At 40.6% G+C, this 18,434-nt stretch overlaps 1 protein-coding gene across 3 annotated transcripts; it reads left to right on the forward strand.

Moving 5' to 3' along the window:
* Nucleotides 1–13,676: 13,676 nt before the first annotated feature.
* LOC131559385 (outer dense fiber protein 3-like) lies at nucleotides 13,677–17,870 on the forward strand. 3 transcript variants are annotated; one of them, XM_058807711.1, is made up of 6 exons: nucleotides 13,677–13,893; nucleotides 16,098–16,298; nucleotides 16,530–16,631; nucleotides 16,984–17,105; nucleotides 17,463–17,603; nucleotides 17,704–17,870. In XM_058807711.1, the coding sequence occupies exons 2-6, from the start codon at nucleotides 16,103–16,105 to the stop codon at nucleotides 17,797–17,799; spliced, it is 657 nt and encodes a 218-aa protein (XP_058663694.1). In that variant the 5' UTR covers nucleotides 13,677–13,893; nucleotides 16,098–16,102; the 3' UTR covers nucleotides 17,800–17,870. The 3 variants fall into 3 exon arrangements, with proteins under 3 accessions (XP_058663694.1, XP_058663693.1, XP_058663695.1); XM_058807712.1 differs by lacking the exon at nucleotides 13,677–13,893 and adding an exon at nucleotides 15,875–15,983; XM_058807710.1 differs by lacking the exon at nucleotides 13,677–13,893 and having other exon boundaries at nucleotides 15,865–16,298.
* The last annotated feature ends 564 nt before the right edge of the window (nucleotides 17,871–18,434 follow it).

Below are 18,434 nucleotides of genomic sequence, written 5' to 3' on the forward strand. Positions count from 1 at the left end.
CCCTTTTTGCAAGTTCCCATAAAAAGTAATAAAGCTAATCAAAGAAATACAGTTAGTACTCTTCTCAAGAGTATTTCCACTCTCAACAGTATTTCCAAGTTTAATTAAAGGACTATGTTTCAGTTAAATAAATCAGGTATTAATTTTTTAATAAATTGAAATGAGAATGTGTGGAAGGAAAGACAGAATCACAAAAACGGAAGGTGGATCACTGAGTTCAGTAGAGCAGCTCTGCTTGGAACTGTACAACACACATATCATCAAGTATATGTTATGTACAAGCAGTACCACTACCCTCCCAGTACTATTCCCTTATACATTTAAAAATATCTCAAATCCCTAGATCAAAAAATATTTTGGTTTAGGATACTCTAACATAGTTGCATTTGTGGCTATTCCAGTAATAAGAGAGGTAACATTTATTATAGTCTAATAATAATGGTTAAAAGGATGGGTAATGTTAGGTGGTGATGTCACAATGCCAAGCTCCCAGACTTTGTTATTCTCAGTTTTCTGAAAAGAAAAACGTTGAAATGGTTAGAATCAGACATCTTTATCTGTGTTGGATAATTCGAAAGAGAAAGTGTGTTTGTATATTCCAAGTATGTTGTGCAGCAATACTTCTGTGAGCCAACTGAAGAACAGAAATAATTTTATTGCTGTGCCTGTGCTCCTGCCCCTCACACAATCTGGATATTTTGCAGCCTTGTATTTATTTCTCAGTGCCCCAGCTGGCTTTAGGACAGTGCTATTCTCGTTTTCCAGGGGCAGGGAGGGAACTGTGAGCTACCCGGGTTCACACAGGACATCAGCGCAAGAACAGGCAAGGGAGCTCTATTCTCCTGAGCCACAGCGTTGGCACTGTGACAACTGAACCCAACTTCCTCCTCTTGGAGCCAGGACAGGACACAGAAACATATTCATTTGGCAGAGGGGGAGGGGAACCCCTGTATGCCTTCCTTATTTTGTTTTATTTTGGAGGGGACGGTTGCAGTTCTCATGCAGGGCAAGGTTATATAAACTTGATGACAAGTAACCACACGTTTTTCAGCATTTCCTAAAGTTTGAGAGGGGTGAATTCCAGACAGAGCACAGAATGTCACCATGCAAAAAGTCATACCAATGCTTTTTCCAAAGTATATAATAAATGTTAATAATAATTAATTTTTGGTCACTGTGCATCTCTATGTACTATAATTTATTTTCCTATGCATATAGTACATCTGTAAAGGTAAAAGAAGCAGCATGAATAGCATATGTTTAATAAAATTTTTTTTCCATTTTTAACCTGATTGTATAAAGATACATTAGAAAAAATATCTAGAAGCTTTTTATAGTTGAGAGAAAGGTCCATTGTTTTGAATGACTTCATGATTGGACTATTTATGAAACTGAATTTGTTTTCCTGAACTTCTGAAAAATGTGCCTTCCTGGTTAAGTTAACTTTATGTGTATGTAATATATTGCTGTTGTACCAAAATAGAGTATGGCAGTAATATTTTATCATACTTATCAGTGTCATTTTTTTTTTCTTGCTAGTTCTGTTAAGGTGTTGTCTCCATAAAAATGAGACCATAGGTTCTTTGTGGGAAAATGGAATTTTTTTCTCATATAAAAGCTGTGGATCTCTATTACTTTTGTAGATTAAACACATTTTTGTGATTTAAGAAATTGCATTAATTTTCTGCATTTGAAGAAAGATGCAGAACATTCTAAGAAGTGTAATTGACTTCAGATTTCCTATGAACCTCATAACCCTGGTTTTACAGCCCAAGGTAGTCCTTGGTAGTCCTTTGTGCTCCTTACTTCAAACCAAATTGCTTGAATGCTGATGCATATTTTTGTGCAGAAGACTGAGCTCTTTGTAATGAGCTGAATTTAAGTAGCAGCTGATAGTAAATGTTGAAATAGCAAAAGCGACAATGTAGAGAATTATTATTTTCCTATCTAAGTTTGTCAGTTCTATAATGAGCTTAAAGCAGAAAATATTTTTCTTTTGGAAGTGCACTGTGTGTATCACAGCAGATGGTGGAACTAAGGGGCAAAACTGATACATGCTTAATGCCTTATAGTCATCTCTGTCTTGATTTAGTTATTATACATACACAATTTCTCATCAAGAAGAAGATTTTAAAGGCAGGAAATGGAGGTAGTAAAAACTTTATGACAATTGCAAAAGAAAAATAATTTGATAATCAGCATGTATTTTTTAATTCCACTTTGTTTTATAAGTACAGAAAATTCAAAATTAAAGACCTATTTGTTATATATATGGGAGGAAAGTGGATAGAAGAAATTCTAAAGAATTGCACAGGGAAGGAAGGCGACTTCAGAAAATTCATATAGTGGTGAGATATGGGGAGATGTAAACTGAAGATTACTTTTAAAATCAACATTTCCTTCTTTGTGGAAAACAGAGGCAATGGTTTTGTCACTTAAATTTAGCCCTGGTCACTGCAGTTCCAGCCTGACTTTGCAGTTGCTGCAAGTGCATCGCTTGTATGGAAGAAATTTCTAAGTCAGCATGAAGAACATAGTACAGCAAAAGTACAATTTCCCATTGAGAGCATTAATTACATTCATTCTTCAATCAGAAGCAATAAATCCAAGTGGGAAACAGCAAAACATCAACCTTTTACAGAACTGGTTGTGCATTTTCTGCAGCATTTTCATCAATGTGTGGGATTTTTCACAGCTGCTGATAAATGATACTGACCAGTTAAGATTATATGTAATTTTTGGATTTACATTGTGAGTATTCAGTGAAGCTAATGCTGTCACTTTCACACACACTTTCACACTACCACAAGATACCCTACATATCATTAACTTTTCATTTTGGTCCACTTCAGAAGACATTACTTGCCTGGTGTCACCAAAATAAACGTGGCCATGTAAATATGACAGAAACCGTTTCTTCACAGAGAATACTCTCAGATTTTTATTATTTACAAGTCATTTCTTAAAACTCTGACAAAACCAAACTTTTCTGTGATGATATCCACTTATGGTCAGTTCATAGCACAAAACAAGAAGTTAGTATCTACCCACTGGACCATAAATGATTTATCTGTAAGGTCCTATGCAGTCCCATGAAAGTTCATTTTGTACATAAATGATTCATAACAATACTGACTTAGAGAACCTGGAGGTAAATACCTCCATCACCAAGGAAATCATGTGAATCAAGGTATCCGTCTTTTTCATACATGTCAGCCTTATCCTTAAATGCAAACTATTTTGATTTTGCTAGACCTTCTTTCTTGTGATCCTCCTATCAGAGATATTTGAGGACTTTTTTTTTAAGTGGAAGACAGGAAAATTATAAGGAAATGCTAATACTCAAACTGTTTCTGATCTTTCTTGGTCTTAATGCACTTAGGTCCAAATACACAGTACTTTCACATTGCCAAGTCAGTAGATTTGAATTATTATGTTTGTGGATAGAAACTAATACCAGCAATCTAAGCACCAACAAAGTAAAACAGTACCTACACTCATCTAAATATATTGTGTTTCACTAAACCATAACAAATTAAATGGGAAGAAATTATGGATTCTTACAACTACTTTCTCTCATAACAGCACACTGTTCTGAGCCCTTTACTTTCTGATAAGTAATGTCACAGAATTGGCTCCCCACTAAATATTGGATGTTACCACTAAGAGAAACACAAGCAAAAATAACATCACCCAGCATCACCTGGCATAAGCTTTGGTCTGTCAGTCGTCTTTTCTGGAAGATGAAATCTGGTGGTCCTTACCATGTTGCACCATGCAGAGTGACTGCAGTAGCCTCCATCTCTTTAGCATCATTTCTTAAAAACAAATTCTTATTAGCATTCTGCTCCTGAACACGTGTCAGAAGTCATTAAATGTAGCCAAGCAACTGCATGTAGCTATCCCTTACTTCATGTATTCAGTGTGTGGGTAGGTCTAGCCACGTATCAAATTTATGCAACTGTGATATGAATCAATATTATACTTTATGCATCATCAACTGCAATCTCATAGGCTAGCACAGCCCATAGATTACAATAAATTAAGTAATAACTTCCCTGATAACATGGAATCAAGGTGGATTTCTAGAATTCTGGAAGAACATTACTTTTCTAAGGCAGATTTTTTTATCACATTGAAAACATAGAGATACAGAGGTGAGAGAACATGCTGTCATCAGTTTGGAGGGCAGTAATATCAAAATTTGGTGCTGGAAGATATGCTTTATTGTAATTACTGGTGGTTATACAAAGAACATTCCACTGTATTTATGAACAGTGTGAGAAGTGGGATTGGGTTTTCTGGAACTCCATTTATAATGACTTTGCTGAACTCAGGCTAATTATGAGGGAGGCCCATCTGAGAGAGAAGGCACACCACAGAACAAAAGGGATCCATTTTTTAAATCTACTGTTTGAATTTCATCCTTTCTTCTTTCATCTGTTTTCATCTTATGGAAGCGATTATAAGTGCTAATGAGACATTTGATCTTGCTTCAGGCAGTCATTTTCTGGTTAACACAACAGAGGTATCAAGCATCTATTTTGGTAATATAGGAAGTCAGCAGGTTGGGGTCACATATTCTTTTCCCTTATACCTACCCAGTTGAAGCAATCCCTTTTCTGGTACTTGAAATACTTATGGTACTATTTTTATTTTTCTGTCTGCAGCTCTTATATGGGCTCCTCGTCACTAATTTATGTCAGGAAAAGATACAACTCTTAACAGGTGTTTCTAATTTAGAAGCCAGTCAGAATTGTATGAAACTTTTTTTTTTTTTTTTTCTTTCAGGAGCTAATTCTACTCAAGTTGAAAATTACAGATGTGTTGTTTAGTTCCAGCAACAAGTGGTGACTGATGAGAGCAGAAGCAGCATTTGAACTTGGGACCCGATGAGTACAGTTCAATAAATTGGGGGATCATTCTAAAGAGAATAATACTGTTTGAAAACGTGATTTCTTTCATGTTGACTTAATTCCTCAGAAAGCATAACCAAAACTGGCAGTTCTGAGCCATTCTTTCCATCAGTCTTATTTATCAAAAGAAAGCCAGAGAATGCTTTTGGACCTGTGTTCCTCAAGTGCTGATAATTATGTGTATAGACAGCGCTGCTTGTATTACACAGTACATCCAGTGGAACTGGGATTACTACTGAAATTTAAAGGAAGCACCCTGGAGAAGACCTAAGGTATGTGTACCAGGCAAACACCAAAAATTTCATCCCATTAGGATGCATTTTTTTTAAAAGAAATAACTCTTGTTAATCACTACTGTTCTTTCATTATGGTACAATCAGTTTCTCCTGCTAACTTGAATGTGGAGCTCTTCTAGTGCCTACTTTCCATAAATTAAAATTGGTGCCAATTAGCCATTTATAGGAGACAGGCTTGTGAGATCTTTTCGGGGAATAAACACATGAGAACACTGAGGCTAATTTGTGGAAATACTTTCCTAATTCCACCTGTTCTAGGTAATACCAATAACTTTTACAAACACACTTGCACTGAGACAGATAGGAAATGCTGCTAGTATGTCTGCACGTATATGGTGTGGTAGTCAGTAAAACGTGTTCCAAAGTCTTGTTACAAAGCAGAATAGTATTTTAACATGCCTATTGAATAGGCAAAAATAAGTTCATGACACACCTTCATTTTCTCACAACTAATACTGGAGAAAAACTTTAACTTAAAAACCCTCTGGGCTTTGTTTCTGATATGTGGAAAAAGGTGAATAGGCCCAGAGAGAAAAAAATAAATATCTCATACTGAATCTTTAAAAGCATTATCCAGGGTTTCTTTTCCCCAAGTCTGCAATTTAAAAATCACCAAATATCAGTCAGTTCCTTCTTTAGGTGTACCTTTTTAAGTGCTGCATTTTTAAAAACATGGTTTTAATTCTGTGACTGAACACTGTTGTTTAATTGGATTACTGTGATCTTTATAATCAGGCTTCCAATGTAATAAATTATATGCATGGATTTTCCTTATATAATGAACCATTAATAGTTACTTGATGAATATTTCAAGTTACAAAATTTCAAAGAAACTTCAGATTGAAAAAATTAACTCTGATGTAAAGACAAATTGAAAATCTTTCAAACTTTTGAAAGATCTCTAATGTTATTAATATTTCATTAAGTACGCCTGCTAGGAAACATAATACTCCTGAAATAGAAAGACAAAGCAAATGCAAAGAAAATCAAAGCATGTTCATAAAGCTGAAATTAAAATGTAGAGAAATCCTGTGTTTCTGATTATCATGCAGGAGCATGTAAAACTGAGGACTAGAGAATGTAGAGCCACTTCATGTATTCTTATTTTTCTTAACTTTACTGTTATGTAGTCCTAAACAAATTAGTAAAGAAACATGCATACATAATGTTAGCTCCAGTCAAAAACACCAGTCCTATAAAAAACTTATGCCTTTAGGTAAAAATTAGATTAATTAATTTTACTCATAACTGCTAAACACAGTTATTGAAGATTATTTTCAGGATCTAGACTCACATTAGCAAATGATTATGTTTTGAAGTGGTTTTTGAATATGTTAGATTTTGTTAAGTCTACTTAAAAGAGTGTTGGGAGGAGAGGACATGTATTTTTTAAACTGGACAAGTTTCTCACACATGCTGTCATATTTAGAATACTGTTTCCTGACTTAGCACTTTTTTGCTCCTTCAGAATATGACTACACATTTCAGTAGTCTTCAAATTCACAGGCACATGTCAGTTTCACCAGCTGCTCATTAGTTGGTGTATTTTAAAGAAGGTAGGGAAATGTGGAAAGCCTGTTTCTTAGCGAGTGAATCAAGCGTGCAGTGTGAAGGTAATAATGAGGAAACATAATGGGTTAAGAGCAGAGAACTCCCACACTTAATTCCTTCCTGTTAGATGAGCTCCTTCACAAGAGTGTGGTCCTTGTAATGTACACATTTATAGCAGTGTTTCTTATTTTAAAAGAGCTGTGATTCATTGTATGGAGGTGGAGAGAACTGAGCTTTTGCACATTAACAATTTTAGATGAAGAAAAAACCCTTTTTTTCTTGCCTTTGCATTTTTGTTAGAACTTTATGAGACAGAGTATTTAAGCATGATGGTTAATTTTATATCAAATTTGATCCTGCCACCAGTTACTTTCTACTTCTGCAGGCTGCTTACTCTGTCACCGAGTATTAGATGTATTACCCACAGAGCAGTAATTACATTTGACACATAATTATTATGGTTTTGATGACAAGAAGGCCTTTTCTTTTCCTGCTTTCATAACATATACTCCTGAAAGTGCTGGCTGGATGAATACAGTTAGTTTAAAAGCACTTGGATTTAAATTGAACCCTGGGACAAAGAAAGAAATGAAAAGAAAGAGTGAGCACATTTGAAAATTCCAGATGATCTCACACAGTCGATTTTGAAAAGGAAAGAAAGCCTTTAAGTGTTGTTAATGCAAAAGGAGAAAGAGCTGCCGGGCTGCAGCCATGCCAGATCCCCAACAGGAAAGGAGTGCTTTTAAAGTTAATAAACTGAAGGTTTGGAAAAAACGGAGGCTCCTGGCAAGGCCACATAAACTACACAAATGAGTTTCTAATCTTGCCACATGGGCATTTTTCCAACTCTGCACTCTGAGTCACCCCCAGCTGCAGGCCTGGATGAGCGGTTTAATAATCCTTAGCCCTTTTTTCCCTTAAATGATCAGCATCAGAGTATCATGTTTCTGGAGCCTGGAGGCTGTGTGGTATTCAAATAGGGTGAGTTCTTGAAATTCCTCCAAACCTACCTGCAGCTGCCTCTGCATCTCTGCTGAGGTTAGAAAAGCTGGACTTGCACACTTTGTAAATTGCCATCATCTTCCTCCCTCATCTCCTCTTGATTTCTCACAGCGTGCATGGGGCAAAGCCAGGCCAGGAGGATGCAAACTGTTCTTCCTGTCCTTTTTTTTTTAAAAAGAAAAGTTAACAAGGCATGGACGGGGTAATGTCAATGCTAGGAATCCTTCTCTGGGAATTGAGTGGTTGTGAAGGAAACCTGAGCAGAAAAAAAATGACCTGACTTTCCCCTTGGATCCAAGAGCTGAGCATCAGCATCAGGGAAGCTAGATGTAAAGGGTATCCCTCCTACTGATGTGAGATCTTCAATCCGTGCCGAGACAATGATGACCAAATTAACGTACTATAAAGCAGCTCTAATTTTAGCCTGGTTTGTTATTGTAAGAGTTCGTAGGGAAGGGTAAAGGGGGAGGTGAAGGCTGCTACAAATGACTAAAGCTGCATTTCAGCCTCCTAAGCCATATTTAGTGATATGGGATATAAACCTAAGCTCTCAGTACAATTTTTCCTATTTGACTCCTGTTCCCTCTCTCCTGTTCCCTCTCCTACAGACAGCTGCGGACAGACAGGTGTGTATTTATTGGGGCGCTGTGCGGCAGGCGCACCCAGCCGCCGGGGCGGATCCGGCACCGAGCGCGGCCGGAGCGCTCCGAGCGCGGCACGGCCCGAGGGCGGCCCCGGTGCCCTGTGCCGGGCTGGGCTGTGCCGGGCTGGGCTGGGCCGGGCTGGGCTGGGCCGGGCTGGGCTGGGCCGGGCTGGGCTGTGCCCGGCTGGGCTGTGCCGGGCTGGGCTGTGCCGGGCTGGGCTGGGCCGGGCTGGGCTGGGCCGGGCTGGGCTGGGCCGGGCTGGGCTGGGCCGGGCTGGGCTGGGCCTCCGCCGGGAGCCGCCACCGGCACTGCCCGGGGTTCAGCGCCCGAGCTGCCCCAGCCCGAGCCTGCAGCCTGCTCAGTGTCACCAGCGTGTCGTGGTTGCCCCTCTCTGCCAGTTTTGGCCATTGGACTTGCTCGGGAGTCAAAGTTTGGGTTGCTTACCTGCGTGAGGTGGGTTTCGTGTACCTCCGTGGCATTTTGCACATCCTGAATGCTTTTTCTGCAGTGAGTCCACACATATACATTAAACTGCAATTCTCTGGGGCTGTCAGAATTGCAGACCAGCCTTAGGCATGGCAGTATGATAAAGTTTTCAGGCCCTGTTTAGTTAAGGCTGAAAATCTGGGACCCAGCCAATCTATACCACTCAGGGCTCTTTTCACAGTCCAAAATGATTTGGCTTAAACATTTCCAACTGTGATGAGGTCTCATTTCAGTGATTATACAGTCATTCACTTTTCCACATCAACATCAAAGTCATTAACAACTGAGTATTATTGCATTGGCTGGAATTCAGTTAAGGACTAGAGGGATGTTGCTCTTTATTAAGATAAATCATTGCCTTGGTTATGTCACCCATGAAATAATCAATTTACTGTGTTGGTTAATTTCCTCCCTCTTTGATCTGTGAATTAAATTCAGCAGATCATTGTTCCACACAACTGCAGTGGAAAGGATGCTTTAAAATAAATGCGCCACATTTTCTAATGGTACGAGTCTGGTAACTGTATAAAGCAAGACTGCACGTGGCCTGACCTATCTCAACATTTTCCTTTAAAAGCTTGAGAGGAAAATGAACCAGTAGCACCAATTTGGGTTATACTCCCTTGAAGTTCCTGAGAAATGAACCAGAGGAAAGAGAAAAACTAGCAGAACTGATTCTGAGGCCTTCGGAGGATTTAGGCTGATTGCCATACGAAATGAAAATATTCTATTTCTACCGAAATATAGGGTTATTTCTTGATAGCCTTCATGACCTTTGCTTACTGAGATGCTTACTGTAAGAATTTTTTTCAAAAACCCTACACATAACAAGCCAAATATGAAAAAAAACCCACAAAAACAAACAAAAATATCTGCACTGAAATCGATTGATATTCCAATCTCCTTTTGCATTGAACTATGCATTCTGAAATTAAACCATGTGTATAAATAAATCCACGTTGACTGGAAATCACTTTGCCTGTCAATGGGAAACTGATGATGAGAGCCCAAGTCTGACTCCTCGTTTTGCAGAATTTCACAGCAGTGTGGATATTCAAGTCTCACTTTTCTAATATTAAACTCTAACTTTTTAAATTTAAATAGATTTAAATAATCCATGCTCATTAAAAGCAGCACAGACTTCTTCAGCATTTCTCTAAGTTCAGATCCATGCCTCTTCTAAAACCTGAGATGTTCTCACATGTATGTCCTCTAAACTCAAGACCATGATCGATCATGAGATTTGAAAAATAGGAACAGCATGTGATGTAGTTTTAAGGTCAGCATCTAATTTTGTTAGATTTTGAGGAAAACAGCACATAGGTTTCTGGTTATGCAACCAAGATACAGAATTTCTTCCAAATTTTTACATCTTAAAGCTATATTTATATAATCTTAAAGATTCTAGAACATGTGTTGGTGAGAAGTGCTATTATTTTCAAAAGAAAATGCATATGAAAATACTATTGCTAAAATAGTTGAACTAAAATTCCTGATTGGACTAAAAAAAAATCACTTTATTTTCTAACTCCAATTCCCATAACATGAGTAAAATATTCTCACTAATTCTGAGGTCAAAGTTACAAATTAGAGCAATGGATTAAGAAGATATAATACTGTTTCATTATAAGAATCACACCCCTCATTCACTTAAAAATTAATGAAAGCTGATTGCAGATTTGTTTCTATAGCAATTACTTAGAGTGTTTCTCCTTACATTTAACAAAAATTGTGTGTGACTTCATGAAAGAAAAACAATTTGCATTAACAAATTACTTTAGTGCATTTGAAAGTCATCTTCATGAAACAAAATATACCCTAGCTGAGTATGCAGAAGAATGAACACTAATGAAAGTTCAAAATCAGGACTATGTAGAAATTCATAGTAAATCAGTCAGGATATTCAGAATATGTGAGGAGTCTTAGTATTGAAGAGTTAATTGCACCTGATTAATGCACATGGCAATTCTATGTTGCTTATAAACCTCCTCAGTTAGCAATCAAATTACTATTTTCTAATTAATTGCATTTGTTAGTTTCTACTTGTCAGTTGTTTCATATTCATCATCCTTTTGCCATTAGCTTCCATTTCTAAATGAATCATTCTAAGAGCAGAAAGTGAAAACATTGCTATTCCTCAAGCATGATTTCTTATTTTGTTGACATGAATGCATAGTAACTGCAAGTTTCTTCAAGCTGTTGTGGAATATTTATTTTTTAGTTGCCATGAGGTCATACACTTGGAGTTTTAAGATGACAGAAACTCCTGGTGGAGTTTTGAACACATTTAGCTTTTGTAATTCTGCTTCAGGCAGTAGCAGGCAAGTTAAACAATCACTGATTGACTTTTATTAACCGATTTGTAAGGCTGATAGGCTCAGGAATGCAAGCTATAGACAGATTCTTGAAATACAGCCGAGACAGGAATCTCACAGAAATTCCAAAAATAGGAGGTAATATTCTCCTTGCAAACTATTTTTTTTCCCTTAGATAATATTCTTTACTTTATAAGATATTATTCTTTTTCTGCTTTTTATTTGAAAAGTTCATCAATAAATCTATGATTATTAAAAAACCCCAAATTACCTATCACAGACTTAATTTCAAGCCTATGCTATTTTACATGAAAATAAAAAAAAAAAGAATTCCCACTAAGGTAACTGAAGAGTTAAAGTTAAAATGTTAACTGAAGTAAAATTAGTGTAATGGTTTCTTTGGTATAAACTAGCAAGCAGCCCAGAAGAAGATGCTGCACAGTGGGACTCCTAACCTGTCCTTGGATTATCCCCTTGCTCTGGGGCAAACAAGCCAAGCTGTACTTGGCATGCATTTCCTTCCTGAGAGAGCAACTCCCTTCAACTCAATAAAGGGTTGAGAGGAAGGGGCCAGAGTTCCACCTTCCTCTGGGCCAGACACCTGTGCAGGGTGACTAGAAACACAGAAACACAGCCCTGCTATAGAACACATTCTCCCATCCCATGCTGGTTTTCATAGTTATCCCACATATACCATGAGCTCTCTTGGAGGATTAGAGCTGTACGAGCCAGTTCCTGATTGTATAAACCATAAGCTATGTGATATCACAGATTTGGATGCCTGTGCAATCTCAAATTTTTGTTTTAAAGGTTTGGTTTGGATTTATTAAATACATGGCATTTATTTAATTGCTAGATCAAATTAATTTCTGCTATGAATATATAGTTATCATCTAATATTCTAAGGAAAAAAGTGCAATTAATGATTTGGGGCTTATGTTTCTCTTTTATTTTTCATTTTGATGTCAAAAAGCATCTGTCATACAGCAAGCATTCCACATATGAGTCCTTAGATTGAAGCAGCAGTTCTGCAGTTTTCAAGGGCTTATAGAGACAGCCTCAGGACCTCTAAGTGCATTTACAAAGTTGACACCAAACATATTAGTGGAATCGACGTCAATGATTAACATTCTTCTTAAAAAGAGAGGTAGAGCAGGGTCTGATAACGCTAGTCTGTGTTCTCTGAACCAAAAGAACGCTCATGGTGGGTACTTCTTGCCACTTCCATGCAATTAAACTTTTGAGTAGTATTTCTTGGCATTGGAACACTACTGTTAAACGTCCACAGTGGAGTGGAACAGATAAAAAGAAAACCAGATAAATTTATCTAAGCATTTTCATTAATTGTTAAGATGACCTTGCTGATGAGAGGTAAAGACTAAAATTCTGTCCTTAACTGAATCAAAATGGAAACAGCACAGACATGAAAGCCCTCAAATTTATAGATATTTAAGCCTCCATCTCTTTCAAAATCAAAACTTGAAACCAGATCAAACTTAATTGCTGACATTTTTAGCATTTTTTTCCTTTTATTTGTCTAAAGAAAGCATCATGTGTGGCATACACTAGAGCTCATACAATTCAATATTTGACTGCTGGGAGCTGTAGGTACAGCAGGGATTCTCCACATCACTGAAATTATCTCTGAAACATACAGGTAAAAAAATCTGTTATACTAATTATTTTTTTTAATTAAGCCCACTGTGTCACTTCCTAAAGAGCACTGTACAAAGATCTTGTAACACACAGTGAAAATGTATAGGTATCCAGTTATTTGTAAATAATATATCATACACAGTAATTATAATTTTTATAATTTTAATAGGTTAATAATTTTAATAGGACTTTTAATTCTGTCATCCTTTTGTGTTGATACAGGCTACAACTTCCAGCAACATTACTCCATGCTCTCACTAAAAACAGATCAGTTATAACATATCCTTTTAAGAAGTTTGAAATAAAATATGCTAAGTATATTAAAAATGTGCCAGGTATGTTACGCCCACTGCCAGATTCAATGCCAGTAAATTATCCTGTTTTGCAAGGCATTCCCTATTGCTATTCACGATGTGAATAAATTTCTAGCTTTCATTCATTCTAGGCTCTGGAGCCCAGTAATGGCAGCTCTGGGAAACAGCCTTTGGGCTGAGGGCTGTCCTCTTCATTTTTTGAATGTTCTCCACAAGGGATGGTTCATGGGATTGCTATCAGTATGCTCCAGGGCAAATGCCTCCTTCTGTGGGATGCTTCTGGGGAGTTGTTATCATTGGGCTCCAACTTTAACACCTCCAACCCACTGAAAATCTTTTATCTGTAGCTGTTATCAGTAGGCTTCACAGTTAAAATACCATCACCCAAGAAGGCTGTTTACTGGAATGGCTTTTTTTTAAGTCTCCAGAGTGAAAACTATGCCCCAAGTCTGGAGGAGCAGCCATCAGTAGGATCCAAAGCATCATCTAAACAAAACTTATTTGATAACTTTGCATTGATGAGGACACAAAGGAAAGAAAGATGAAAAAAAATGAATGCAGATGATTCAGGCTAATGACACCAAGAACACAAGAACTGGAACTCATCAACTAATGCTGGCATTTCTAAATAGTCCAACAAGAAATGTGATTAGCCAGCTACACTGATAATGTATTAGCTCCTGCCAGTCTTCTCAATATCTGCTTCACCTAAGGTAAGAGAACGAGCTCATATACAATTTTGTTAGTATATCAAAGACTGCAAGTGCTATGAAAACTGCTGGTTATACTGCATGAGTACTTGACCAGTGGGAGAAAATTCCATCTGTGTGTGCCTTTGAAGTTTAAGCGCCCTTCACTACACAAATCAGCTTGTGTTAAAGGATTCTTATGTCTTCTAAACTGGTTTGCCACTTCACTGTTTTACCTCACCCACAGCATCTCCATTCAAATCACAATTCATATGCTTCAGAATGTATTTCCTAACTGATGCTATATTAACCACAGCCCATGTAGCACAGCAATGGAAGAAAAGCCATAAGGGTCTCAAACCATAAAAACCTGGAGACTGAAAAGCTTTAAGGGTCACTGAACAAAGCTTGGGTAATGACTGGTATTACTGACAAAGAGTCAGGAAGTCTGGGGAAGGAAAAACCTAGCAGGAGAACTCATAGTGCAGGCACAGAGATTCAAACACTACTGGCAAAATCAGAATAATGAAACTTTGTCCAACCCTTCCAGGGAAACCTTGAAAGAATTCATATGTTCCTGCGGCATCAACATTGCTTTAGGAAAATCCTGTTGACCATGAACTCCCAAAATAACCTGGAGAAGTTGGCATTAAAGAGAGAAAACTGCTTGAAGACATCAGTAACATCTGAGGAGGGATGCAGAAACTGGCAGCCCTCAAATGGAGAGGCCAGAACAACTGATATTATTGAGAGCTTTGCTCTTTCCCTTCCCTGTAATAGTAAGCTCAGAGCACAGAGACCTTGGAAAAGTATCAAAAGGTACAAAGCACAAGCTGGGCATTGGGCACTATCAACTTCCCAGCTCATTTCAGAGGATCTCCCATCGTAAATGACTGCAGGTGGAGTAAGTGGCAGTTACAGCTAACTCACAACATTTGTTCACCCCCAAAGAAGGGCATTCTTACATTATTGCTAAATAAGATTAGAAGCTCAATTATAGAGCCTGGACAGAAGCTAAGCCACATCAGCTGCTTTCTCACTCCTTTCCTGCCTGACCAGCAGTTAATGGAAAGGCCAAAGCAAAACCGGGGAGAAGTTTGAGAAAAAAACTTGTTTAATTCTTCTGGTTCTTGGGGAGGTTGTTTTTTTCCCCTCTGGCTAAGAGGTGATGTCAAAAGGATTCTGCCCTAGAGTCTCAACCCTACGGGGTGAGAATTAGAGTGGGCAGCTCTCAAAGACACTTTGAGGCAAAAGCCTCTGTCAGTTCTCCCAGTCCTACAGCAAGCAGTTCAGGCAGACACAACCCATTAGACAAATACTCTGTGCTCAGGCACCACTGGACCAGAAAGGGCAGTGCTGGGTCTCTGGGAACATGGGGACAAAAGCAGCTCTGTGTGAGAACAAACTGGGGCTGCCCCACACCAGACTGAGCGAGTTCCATGGCAGGCCCATGCCCAGCCCCAGAAGAGCTCTGCAGGCAATACGGCAGCACTGCAGCATGAACAGGTCTCAACATCACAGTGGGCTTTGCTCATCACTGGGAGAGAATGGCCCTTTGGGATGTCACCTGGTGATGGAGGTCAATGTTGATGGATCCACCTAGCAATGGATTATGATGTCACCGAGGGGCTGGTGTCCCTCCCTGCACATCACCCAGTCAGCGCCACACTCCAGCTGACTAAGTTCGCGTGCAGACGCGCCGGAGGCTACCACCCAGCCAGGCCAGCGCTGCGCTTCTCCACTGCTGCTGGCCTGGCAAACAATCATTGCCTGAGGGCACAGCAGGGAGTTCTTGCTGCATCTTTGCTTCTAACTTGCTGCTTCTCTCCATTCCTCCTTCTCTTCCATCTGCTACTCCTTGTTGCTCTTCACTTTCCTTCACCTTCTCTCGTGATGCTAGTTTGCTTTCTTCCTGCTCTGGGCTACAGGAAAGCTTTGTACCAGTGCTGTGTCAGAGAAGCCCTTTGGTAGCTCTCCAGTTTTTCCTGTAGTTTCTCCGGCCACCAGCATGGAGGGACCCTGGGTAGGCAACTGGCGACCTCATCCCCGACGGGGCCCAATCCTTGCAGAATTCAGCACCCCAGGTCCCAAGTACTGGCTCCCTGGGACAACAGGTAAACCAAATATCAGGGGACATGATAGCACTGCACAGTGCTTGCTACCACTTGGGAACCTCCTTTCATCACACAGTTGCAGGCACAGGTCCTTTCACAGGCTTTTCTTGCCAGGTCATATGGCTCATGATCCCACCAAAGACAGAGCCCCTGCATTCTCATTCCGAGGGACCAAAGCTCCCTCCTTAGACACCTGCTCACCAGGTCCTCGGTACTTCATTGAATCATCCATCACCAAGACTGGGAAGCAGATGGCTCCATCAGCACTTGTGACAGCACGTCCCAAGATCAGGATTTTGGCCACCCCTGGACCCAGTGAGTAGCATTTCTGCAGCCATTCATCCAGGCCGGACAAGCAGGCCTTACTGTTGCCCTGTGCCACTGGGGCACAAAGCCTGCTGCTCATGCCATGAATAGGCTTCAGAGAGTTCCAGATGGAAAACAAGCTAGACTGAGAACACCCTCCACCTCCTCCTGACTTCTCCTCTGTGGCTTGCAGTTATGCTCCCGGTTTCACTTCTTTTCTGGTCTCCTTCTCTGTCCCAGGTGATTACCGCACGGATCGTGCCAACAAACTCGTCTTCCATACTGCACCGTCCAATCTCATGGTGTTCCGGCCCAAGGACTTGAAACGGTTCCGCACACCAGGTATGGAACTTGGGGAAACAGACACTCTTACAGCCTGCGTGTCCTCCAGGAAGCGTCTGCAGCTTCTTCAACAGGCCCAGCAAAAAGCCTGGGCAGCAAGACACAGTGTGTGCTCAACAAGCTTTTAGCTGTCCCACAGCACCAACTTCTCCCATCTCACAGAAGAACCGGCACCTCTGGTGTCAAACAGCCAAGGCACACCACATGCAACAAAAGCCAGAGGCACCGGGATGAGGGGCAGGATACCCTTCCTGCTCCTCACAGCCAGCTTGGCAGGCTGACTCTCTTTCACCCAGGCATTGCACCCTTTCCCACAGGACTGACCTACACTGTCTTCCTATTCCATTTCCAGGTCCTGGCACCTACACCTTGCCCAGGATTCTGGGACCCAACACAGCATACACTCATGCTGAACCATGCTACTCCATGAAGGGGAAGAGTCAATACCAGAGCTGTTTTCAAGATGTGGCAAAGGTGAGCTGTGCTTCTGTTCTCTAACAGCAGCAGCAGAAGTTCAGCTGCTCTGCTTAGAGCAGAAGCCCAAGAAGCCACAGGGCCTCTGGCTCTGCTATTACCAGTAACACCAGCAACTGAACCCCCCCATTTTTCCACACCAGCAGCTTTGGTACAGTACTGCTCACTGGCATTAATGGCAGTAATCTCCCTTCTGGGAAATCTACCTCTCTTCCCAAGGAGCCCTCAATTCCCAAGGCTCCAGGGCTCCCACACTGCTCCTCTGGCCAGCCACCTAAAGCAGCACAGTACTCATGGACACCCAGCAAGAATCCACACTGCTTCTTGTACCCACCAACCTCATTGCTTCTCTTGCAGACGCCAGGTCCTGCAGCATTTGACAAGGTGGATCTGGATGTCTACAAAACCAGGGCTCCCAGGTTCTCAATGGGACTAAGAACCAAAGTTCCTGGAAAGGGAGCGCTTCCAGGTCCAGCAGACTACAACACCCTGGGAAAGGTAAGACAGCCTGCCTACCATTATGTTATGCTGCACAACCTTCACTTGAGGAAAACTGGAGAACGAGCCACCATCTTCACCTCTTTTCTTCCCCTTCCAGGTTGCACTGATCAAAGCCCGGGATCCTGCTTACACTTTTGGACTACGACATTCTCTCTACAAAGCTTCCATAATACCTGCAACACATGTTGATTAAAGACAGACACCTGAAGAGATCTTTTTTCTGTTCCTCCTTTGCAGCAGGGTGGGGTTAGGTGTGCATTGGTGTAGACCACTGGCTTCACTGTCTCATGTCTATGCCTCAGTCAAAACATGGCAGGATGAGGGTGAGGGGAGAGCAGTGAGGTAACAGCGTGAGCCATGCTGACACATCCAACACCACCATTTCACCTAACCAGAGCAAAACACTGTGAAAGCTTTCCAGCCCTGCCTTGCACACTCTCACCCCATGGCCCATGCTGGCCTCAAGGACAAAGCCCATCTCAGTGTCCCCCTTTTCAGTGCACATAGGTGGCATCTGCCCAAGGTGTGCCCAGAAACACATATGCCCTGCATCCTCTCTTGACACAGGCAGGGGCGGGCTCATTTCCACAGGCAAGTCCCCAGAACACTGAGAGTTAAGGAGAAAGAACCATTATTCCCAGTCTGAAAATGGAATCACCATAGAATCCTGCAACAGCCCAGGTGGGAAGGGACCTTGGAAGGGACCTCATCCAGCCCTTGTGCAGAAGTGGCAGCCTGGAAGAGACTAGCCAGCACCTAGCCAACTGCAAACTTGATTGTGGCCAGTGATGGGACTCTACTGTCCCCCTGGGGAGCCTGTTTCTCCTC

This window comes from Ammospiza caudacuta, chromosome 6 (assembly GCF_027887145.1).
Source record: "Ammospiza caudacuta isolate bAmmCau1 chromosome 6, bAmmCau1.pri, whole genome shotgun sequence".
Taxonomy (NCBI): domain Eukaryota; kingdom Metazoa; phylum Chordata; class Aves; order Passeriformes; family Passerellidae; genus Ammospiza; species Ammospiza caudacuta.